This window comes from Salvia miltiorrhiza, chromosome 3 (genome assembly GCF_028751815.1).
Source record: "Salvia miltiorrhiza cultivar Shanhuang (shh) chromosome 3, IMPLAD_Smil_shh, whole genome shotgun sequence".
Lineage (NCBI taxonomy): Eukaryota > Viridiplantae > Streptophyta > Magnoliopsida > Lamiales > Lamiaceae > Salvia > Salvia miltiorrhiza.
In genome coordinates, this window is record NC_080389.1 from 37884849 (window position 1) to 37894973 (window position 10125).

General features: G+C 36.1%; 2 protein-coding genes across 2 annotated transcripts; one reads left to right on the forward strand and one right to left on the reverse strand.

Annotated features, from left to right (window-relative positions):
* Nucleotides 1-1499: 1499 nt before the first annotated feature.
* On the forward strand, nucleotides 1500-6488 carry LOC131016590 (sulfoquinovosyl transferase SQD2). Its single transcript, XM_057945298.1, has 11 exons — nucleotides 1500-2135; nucleotides 2928-2994; nucleotides 3674-3744; nucleotides 3950-4067; nucleotides 4175-4248; nucleotides 4838-4893; nucleotides 4981-5064; nucleotides 5182-5269; nucleotides 5361-5438; nucleotides 5532-5588; nucleotides 5887-6488. Exons 1-11 carry the CDS (start codon nucleotides 1771-1773, stop codon nucleotides 6377-6379), a joined length of 1551 nt encoding a protein of 516 aa, XP_057801281.1. The 5' UTR covers nucleotides 1500-1770; the 3' UTR covers nucleotides 6380-6488.
* Nucleotides 6456-9900, reverse strand: LOC131016589 (laccase-4-like). The gene is made up of 5 exons (XM_057945297.1): nucleotides 9748-9900; nucleotides 8733-8884; nucleotides 8407-8651; nucleotides 8106-8234; nucleotides 6456-7693 (listed from the first exon to the last, which is right to left on the reverse strand). Exons 1-5 carry the CDS (start codon nucleotides 9835-9837, stop codon nucleotides 6630-6632), a joined length of 1680 nt encoding a protein of 559 aa, XP_057801280.1. The 5' UTR covers nucleotides 9838-9900; the 3' UTR covers nucleotides 6456-6629.
* Between the last annotated feature and the right edge of the window lie 225 nt (nucleotides 9901-10125).

The window sequence follows — 10125 nt, forward strand, 5'->3', positions numbered from 1 at the left end:
AAGGGTAGTGTTAATGTATTGTGGTTACTTTTACTAATCTTGCACTAACTAAATAAATGAACTTGAAATTCAGAAAATAAATAAATACATAAAAAAATGGAAAATAAATAAATTGGAAATAAAATTTTCAGAAAATAAATAAATTGAAAATTTGAAAATAAATAAATAAATAAACTGAAAATTGAGAAAATAAATAAATAAATAAGTAAATAAACTAGAAAATAAATAAACTGAAAATTTAAAAATAAATAAATAACTAAACTTGAAATTCAGAAAATAAATAAATAAAATGGAAATAAATAAATAAATAAATAAACTGGAAATAAATTAACTGAAAATTCAGAAAATAAATAAATAAATAAATGGAAAATAAATAAACTGGAAATTTGAAAATAAATAAATAAATAAATAAACTGAAAATTCAAAAAAAAATAAACTTGAAATTCAGAAAATAAATAAATAAATAAATTGAAAATTGAGAAAATAAATAAATAAACTAGAAATAAATAAATAAATAAGTAAATAAACTGGAAAATAAATAAACTGAAAATTCAAAAATAAATAAATAACTAAACTTGAAATTCAGAAAATAAATAAATAAAATGGAAATAAATAAATAAACTGGAAATAAATTAACTGAAAATTCAGAAAAAAATAAATAAATAAATAAATGGAAAATAAATAAACTGGAAATTCGAAAATAATTAAATAAATAAATAAACTGAAAATTCAAAAATAAATAAACTTGAAATTCAGAAAATAAATAAATAAATAAACTGAAAATTCAGAAAATAAATAAATAAATAAACTGGAAAATAAATAAACTGGAAATAATTAAATAAATAAGTAAATAAACTGGAAATAAATAAACTGGAAAATAAATAAACTGGAAATAAATAAATAAATAAGTAAATAAACTGGAAATAAATAAACTGGAAAATAAATAAACTGAAAATTCAAAATTAAATAAATAAATAAACTTGAAATTCAGAAAATAAATAAATAAATAAACTGAAAATTCAGAAAATAAATATATAAATAAAATGGAAAATAAATAAACTGGAAATAAATAAATAAACTGAAAATTCAGAAAATAAATAAATAAACTGGAAATAAATAAATAAATAAATAAACTGGAAATAAATAAACTTGAAATTCAGAAAATAAATAAATAAATAAACTGAAAATTAAGAAAATAAATAAATAAATGGGATTAATTGTGTGGGTTAATTGCATATATTAAATAAAAGTGTGGATTTATTAATGACATAAGTTGTAAATAAATTGAAAAGTAAAGGGTATGAATGTACAAAAAGGTAAACAGGGCACTTTTTCGTGGACAAAAAAAAGGGGTAAGTAGGGCACTTTTTCGTGGACAGAGGGAGTACTTTCTAAATTGAACTCATCATAATCTCTAGAAAGAAACTCCGTCATTTTCATTTGCAATTTCCTATATTTTCCCATTAAAAATCTTCAAAATTTCTATCATACCCCGACATTTTCAATATTCTCGAAACAACCCCAAAAACCGTTGTATGAAGAAAAACTGCAATCTTCCTAACGCATATACTGCGCACCTTCACAGCATGGAATATCCCTTTGAGATGTCTCACATTCCCCTCCTTCTCTCTCTATCAATTCATCTCTTTCCCTCTCTCAAACACCCACACACGCACTGAAAATATCCAAGCTCACATTTCACTGACTACAAACAACGCAAGATTGCCAAACAACAACAAAAGAATTCCATCCAAGTTTTAACAAACTATCATGCCCACTTCTTCTCTCTCCCCTCCTCCTTTCTCTCTCCCCACTTCCTCATCTTCTTTTTGCTCTTACTCATTCCCACCTACACTCTTCAATTCCCTAGTTTCTAGCTCTTGTGCACCGAGAACAAGAAAGCCCATCGCTCTAAATTGTGTAAAGGCGCGATCTTTGCAGCATAGGAGGCCCAAGAGTAGTGCGGAATTGAGAATTATGAGAGTGAGATCATCTAATAATGCAGGTACCAGCAATGTAACAATCAAGGAGCATAATGAAGGAGAGGAAGATGATAATTCTCCTACTTCGCTCGAACAAGAGGCGAATTCGAGGCCTAGGCGTATCGCTCTCTTTGTTGAGCCCTCTCCATTTTCGTGGGTGCCTTTATTTTGATAGGATGTTTGCATATATATATATATATATATATATATATATATATATATATATATATTTAAAATCATGTATTTGTTTTTTGATTGAGGCCATTTATGCTGTATGCAATCTGTTCGATGAAGTGACTCTGTGGCTGATGAAATTGGGAACTTTGATGCATTGTGATGAATTATCTTTTTAAGTTGTCGTTGTTTCAGTAGTAAGGTATTATTTTGATAAAAAGAAAAAGCATTGGTAATAGCTTGACATTCATTGTAGATATCAGCTGAGGTTGTGGTTATCTATCTGTCACGATAATGTTAATGTTTTGAACTTTTTTGGCAGTTTACTATGTTGTCTGTTTGCTTTCTATTTAGCTGTTCTTCTTTACTAGCTGATTGCATTTCGTCGTTTTGGCTATAGCTTGATGCAGAAGAAGTAATCTTACTTAGATCCTTATGTCTGCTGAGGTTCATGTTGCAAGAGTATCTTTTGGTCCGAGTTTGTTTGTTCTTATTCGTGCATTGACTAATATTTAATGTTTTATGATATGAGTGTTTTAACTTCACAAAAACTTATCTGTTCTGTCCCTTGCATATGTTGGATTAATTAATTCCAAATAAAGCTACATATGTTATGTCGCCTTTGTAATGGTTTTTCCTGTAACCTCTGTTCCGAAAACTACACAATCAGCTTGATCAAAGTCCAATTATTTGCAAGTGTTGCCAAATTATTATACTTCTTTCTTTTGATAATCAACTACTTACCACCCATTTATTGGAATTATTGTGCAGTTATGTCTCTGGATATAAAAACAGGTTCCAGAATTTCATTAAATACTTGCGCGAAATGGGTGATGAGGTATGTTATTATTATTTTTCATGTTTCCACTCATGATGTGGATACATTAGCTGTACCTATTCGTATCTAGTTTCAATGAAGAACTTGATATCCTAGTTTATTCATGTAACTTAAGATTTCATGCTGAGAAAAGGTGATTCATCTTTTTGGAACTAAAATCTAGAATCCAAGTTTTGAGGAGAAACTTGTGTCCAATGAGCTCTCCAAATTGAGGCAAATTCAAAGATTTATATATATATATATATGAGAAAGTTCAGTGGAGAACCATATATATTCAAAAAATAGAGACAAATTCTCATGCGTTGATATTATATAATCTAACGGTCAGCGTTCGTTCGTTTAACGTTCAACGGTAATTTGTGTTGCACATATCCAGGGTTCGAACCCCCAAAACCCCAAACGTTCAATAAAATTATTGATATGTTCAACCCCCTTTTACTGACATGTTCAATGGTTCTCCATTCTCTACTTATTTGCAGTTCTCTATGGAACTTAACCCTATATATATGTCTCCTTTCTTGAATTCCACTTTTAGGAGCCTTTACCTTACATAATTAGCCTCAGAAATCGAATGACGTTCCGATTTCAGAAAAGACGTAGATAGCAGTTGTTGTGGTTGCAAAAAAAGAAAAGTTATATCTGCATTTCGATTGTTCACTATTTTGGTGTTTGACCACAGGTCATGGTTGTAACAACTCATGAAGGACTGCCTGAGGAGTTTTATGGAGCTAAATTGATTGGATCGAGAAGGTAAGGTTCCGGATATTTTCTTTTCAGTAATAATACGATTCAATTGTTGTCAAACATAACTAATTGTCGACCCAACCGACTGATAGGTAATATCATTATTCATCCCTAATCTACTATTCAATAAGCACGTATCTGGTCTTGTTTTCCACAAAGATGTTCTTCTGTGCTTTGAATGCCTTGATCTGATAGAAAAATGGCCTGGCAGCTTTCCTCTTCCCTGGTACAGAAACGTGCCTATGTCGCTAGCACTTAGCCCAAGAATAATCTCAGCAGTTGCACGATTCAAGCCTGATATCATACATGCGTCATCCCCTGGCATTATGGTATATTCGACAGCCTTGTTGTTGTACTGCCTTTTCATACCCAAGATTTTTTCTTTTCTGTTGAGACATCTTGAGATAACAAACTGTATTGCTTGTATGCGTTTCAGGTGTTCGGTGCTCTCCTCATCGCGAAATTACTATCTGTACCAATAGTGATGTCGTATCACACCCATATTCCTGTGTATGTTTAATGTCTCAAATCTCTTTTGTTTTATGTTGGTATGTCGTATTAGTCTCTTACACTGTCGGTAGAGTTTGGTTATTTGGTGTCATGGAGATCTATGTTATGAATTAGAACAACAATGGTTCTAGTAATGCAAAGCTATATTTATAATATAACATTGTTAACCAATAGGCGACAGTCCAGCTATGTACGGCTTATTTCAAATATTAACCACAATCATCGACCAGATACACGTATAAATTATAACCATTCACTTGTTAAATTGTAGAGAAAATATAGTTTCTTGATGTGAATTTCTGAATAATTTTCAATTCACTATTATATAGCTGAAAACTGTTGTTTTATAATATGTAGTACAGAAAAATATCTATGTAGTACACTTTTTTGAACTTTCTGGTGAATGTAAATATCTGTGGTACTGCAAAATAGCTATATTGGTGTACTATATTTTCGGTAAATGGATATTATATAGCTTGGCTAAAAATATAATCGACATAATATTTGGTTTCATCTTTTTTCTTTGTCATAATATATTTAAGTTCATGATATGTGGAAGCTGTGCTAATTGTAAGTTTGTATAGTGCAGATATATCCCAAGATACACTTTCAGTTGGCTGGTAAAACCAATGTGGTTGGTTTTAAGTACGTTACATTTATCTATGATATTACCTCCCTCGATTTGTCATGTTGTTTGTGAATCATAATAACGATTGGATATTCTGTTGCAAGAATTTCTGCATCGAGCTGCTGATCTTACACTGGTGCCTTCGGTTGCTATTGCAAATGATCTAGAAGCAGCGAGAGTGACAGCAGGTGCGACTCATCATCTTTCAGTCGAACTAATAAATCTCATATCTGAGATCGAGTCTTTTGTCACTCTTATCTCCGTTTTGAAGTAAAACTTGGTCTCTTGATATGGAAAACTATCAGCTAACAGAATACGGCTCTGGAACAAGGGTGTTGATTCCGAGAGCTTCAACCCCCGTTTTCGCTCCCATGAAATGAGACTAAGATTGAGGTATGTTCTCCTAATCCTATATATCAATGTGATGTTAAAATCTTGATCAACTTGAATCATGACAATCGGACTTATATTCTTTGTCAATTAGCAACGGAGAACCAGACAGACCATTGATAATTCACGTAGGGCGCCTTGGAGTTGAGAAGAATTTGGATTTCCTGAAAGGGTACTGACACAAGTATTGTTTATCAAGGTGCTATGCACGTAGATTCGCCATCTTTTCTTTTGCGTTGACATGGATATCTCGTTCTTGAAACAGTGTCATGGACAGGCTGCCAGAAGCTCGAATAGCCTTCATTGGAGACGGGCCATACAGGTGAGTTCGAGTTAAACTATCAATGCTCGGTATATTGTAGGTTCTTACCAACTTATGTCCTCAACTTTAATTGACGCATTTTGTGATATGCAAAAATAAAAATAAAAGCTAACTGCGACCTTTCAACCTTTTTGTTAAAACTTAAAAGGGGTCAGTGAATCAAAATTCCATCATTGGATTTTTATTTTTTGCATATCTTTGAAGGTGTAGAAGACGCCAAAGATGAAACATAAGTTGATAATAATCCTAAATCCTTGGACGATGGATATGGTTGGTTTTTTGATGATTAATCTGGCAGGGCGGAGCTGGAGCAGATTTTCGCAGGCATGCCTGCAATATTCACAGGGATGTTACAAGGAGAAGAGCTCTCACAAGCATATGCTAGTGGAGATATCTTCGTGATGCCCTCGGAGTCGGAGACTCTAGGGTTCGTTGTTTTGGAGGCCATGTCATCCGGTCTTCCCGTCGTTGCTGCTCGTGCTGGAGGAATCCCGGATATCATCTCCCAGGAGCAGCAGGGGAACACAGGCTATCTGTACAACCCCGGCGATCTTGAAGACTGCTTGAGCAAACTCCAACCCCTTCTGCACGACCAACAACTCCGGGAAAGCATTGGCAAAGCAGCGCGCGCTGAGATGGAGAAGTACGATTGGAGGGCCGCCACTCGCAAGGTCAGAAACGAACAATACAGTGCCGCCATTTGGTTCTGGAGGAAGAAGAGAGCGCTCTTCTTGCGACCTTTCCAATGGCTGTTCCGTCGCCCCTTCCGCCTCCCCGCCGTGCAAATCTAATCCTACAGTCTGTTTTTCATGTGATCAGAGGAAATGATTACTTAACTGTATATTTATATGTAACAACGATAATGGATTAGTCAATACTACACGTATCATTACAATCAAATCTTTTAGCATATTCATGAAAAGAATGCGACAATTCAAAGTATATTATATAATTATCAAAGGTATAACTCGAGCAATTTAGTTTTACTCGAGAAAGAAACAAATATACATTCTCTCCAAATTTAGGGTGAATTAATCAAAATTATGAGCATGTGGGTAAATCTTGAGGCGGCGGCAAGAGCGACTGATTTGGGCCCTTTCCGTTATCGACTTGGAAGGCCATTTTGAGCCCCCACGTGGTGTGCACTTCCAAGTGGCAATGCATGAACCACACTCCTGGATTGTCGGCCGTGAATCTGATGGCCACCCATCCACCCGACGGCACCGCCACCGTGTTCCTCTCCACCGGATCCACCAGGTTGAACTTTTTCGGATCCGTTTTCGAGTTGAAATTCCCCAATCCTTTGCCCACTACGAAGAAATTGAATCCATGGAGATGAACGGGGTGGTTTTCAGCCGCGATGATCCCGGTGTCCTGCAAAACCACCTGAACCGTGGCATTGTACGGCAGCCGGTAAACCTTGGTGGCGGTGGTGGTGGCCAAGCCCTGCGGCGGGGCGCCGGTGTAGTTGAAGGGCGTGGGCGGGTTCCCGGGGAAGTCGGTGGTGTAGACTCCCGTGATGTTGAAGAAATGTGCCTGGAGCAAAGCGGTGGTCGGCATCACAAACGTGATGTTGTTGACGCTCGCGACCACTCGGCTTCCGTTGGCGGCTTTGCAGGTCGGGCAGGCGTTGACGCCGAGCCCGACTGCGAAGAAGAGCGAGCGGTCCACCCTTTGCGGGACGTTTGCGGGGTAGGTTTTGGAGTTGAGGCTGCGGAGGGAGGTGGCGAAGGTGTCGGCCACGGGGGTGGCGTTGCGGGCCGGGGTGGCGGTCAGAGTGGTGGGGCTGGCCGAGAGCGTGCCGGAGTAGTGGAGCGTGGCCATGGCGGTTACGTTGTCGATGGCCACCACGGGGGTGTCCATGAAGGTGGAGGCCGTCATGGCGAACTTGCCGCCGCGCTTGTTGGCCGTGATGATGACGTTGGTGGTTTGGCCCGGGGCGATGACCACGGTGTCGGTCTGGAAGGGTTTCACGTAAGTGGCGTCGACTTCCACGACGGTGAAATTGTGGCCGGCGATCTTGTAGAAGAGCTCTTCGTTCAGCGCAGCGTTGATTAGGCGGAGGAGGTATGATTTGCCCGCTCTAACATCTAGTTGGTACCCATCTGCACCATGTTTCAATTTTTATGTTACATCAATATCTCCTCTTTCTTTTCCAATTAATTACTATTCCCACGTAGATTCAAAATATGGTGTCAGGAGTTTAAAATTGAGTGACGCACAGATTTTAATAAAAATTGTTAAGTATGTTTTGAGTGGAAAAATAATTCCACCATAAAGGTAACGTTAATACTGATAATTAATTGTATTGTGAGGGGAATATGTAAATAAGTTAATATATATGAGGGGTAATGTATTATGGGGTAATATCCATAAATGGATTAGAACTATTACTTGTGAACACTCCAAAATGAAAACTTATGACTATTTTTAGAGGACGGAAGGAGTATATCATAAATGAGACAAACTAAAAAAAATGTGTTAAGATAAATAAGATGAAATGAGTATTTAATTTACCTATGGAGGAACAATTAGGGGAAGGCCCGGGATAGCCGTTGATGGTGTGGGCATCGGAGACGTTGGGGGCGAGCCCGGAATTCATGGCCTCATTGATCACATCTTCGGTGTCCGATTTCCACCATTCAGCTGTACATTTTCATTTATATTATATTGGATTCATAAATATTTTCTCTGTTTCGCTGTTCATGGTTAAAAATGTGTGATAACACATTATTTATAGTGTAAAATCATAGTAATAAAAATAGAAATAGATCATGAATAATGGGACAAAGATAAAAAGTAAAAAGTGGTGGCTAACCGAGGATGACGACTCGTTCGTGGTCAGGTTTGGGGAAAGGGTAAGGAATCCCAAGCTTAGGCAAGATGACGAGGGCGCCGTGGACGGTGGCTCTGAGCCACAGGATGTGAGCGTGCCAAAGCAGCGTGCCTCTCTGGCCCGTGATGGTGAAGTTGTAGACAAAGCTTTGGCCAGTCTGAATCGGACACTGGGTGATATATGCAGGCCCATCGGCCCACCCTGTCCGAAGCTGCCTGATTCCGTGCCTGCAACATACTATTCTTAAATATAATATAAAAATATAAAATATACACATAGAAATATACAAAGTGATTTAAGTGGCTCACCAATGGATGGAGACGTTGTAGTTGACATGGTTGACCACCTTAACTAGCACTGTGTCGTCTTCTCGCGCATAAATGGTTGGTCCTGGAAAGTTCCCATTTATAGTAACAATTGGTTTCGTCGAACACAAGCGACTAGTATTTTTCATTACCACCTGCGACATAACCAAATTAATTAACCCCTCAATTTTATTATGCGAATCAAATTCTATTGTTAATTCAGATATGTATTCTTTTTAGTGTGTATATTTTCTATATTAATTTTTTTTGTTAGATTATGTTACATTGAATATGGTCGAACCTTAGCTTCCATTGATTTGTAAATTTGACTAGTTACCAAAATTAGCTCGAAGTGTAGGCCAACAACTCAACTACTTGGAATTTCATAACATTAGTTAATCTACCGTTGCTCCGTTAGGAATGTAATCACTGTCGTGTGCAATTAGTTATATGATTAGAAAATTATTTTATAAAAAAGTGATCAAATTACTATATACTCCCCCCGTCCCATTAAAAGTGATATGTATTTCATTTTGGGCCGTCCCACTATAAGTGGCCTGTTTTCATAAATGAAAAAAATTTAACCTTTAAAAAAGTGTAGACCCTACCACTTCTAACAAATTTACACATTTTCTTGAATTCACGTGCCAAAAAGTTTTGAGTCACTTATAGTGAGACAGAAGGAGTATTATAGTTTAGTACTATATGTTATACAGTATATTATAAATTGGTATCAATTTCGTATTCATTAAAAAAGAAATCAAGTTGTAAATAAAATAGATAGAAATAATGATTCTTTTAGTAGATAAAAACACCCACGTAATTAGTCATGCATGACAAATGTCCGGAGTTTGTTTCAATTTGGGTATGACTCAATGAGAGTTGAGATGTTATATAAAAGTCACTATATATTATTGATTCCAAACTAGAAATTTCATATAGAATAAAGTGAAAATGGCAGCTATGACATTTGGTTTGGATTAATGAATGACGTAAGATTAATTTGTGAAAGACTTACGTTGAACTTGTAATGGCGAACTCTAGATTCGACCATCATAGGAAGCAAGCAAGCAGCGAGAATGAAAGCCCTAATCATCCAAGAATCCATTTTCAGCCCTCACTTAATTTGTTGAGTAGAATTTAGAAAAATGTTAGTGGATGGATTTGAATGAAAAACCGATGCAGTCAATATATAGGTGATGAGAAAGCTCAGTTGTAGCCATGACGTCGTTGTTACTTCGTTAGGTGAAACCATAAATCCTTCACTCATAAGCCTTTCTCTCCCTAATTTATTAATTAAACTATTTTATTTCTATAGCTAATGCTCGTTTTTTTATTTTTATTTATTTATTTATTTATTTTTTTGAGGTTTTGAGTGATAATTAAACTCCATTTC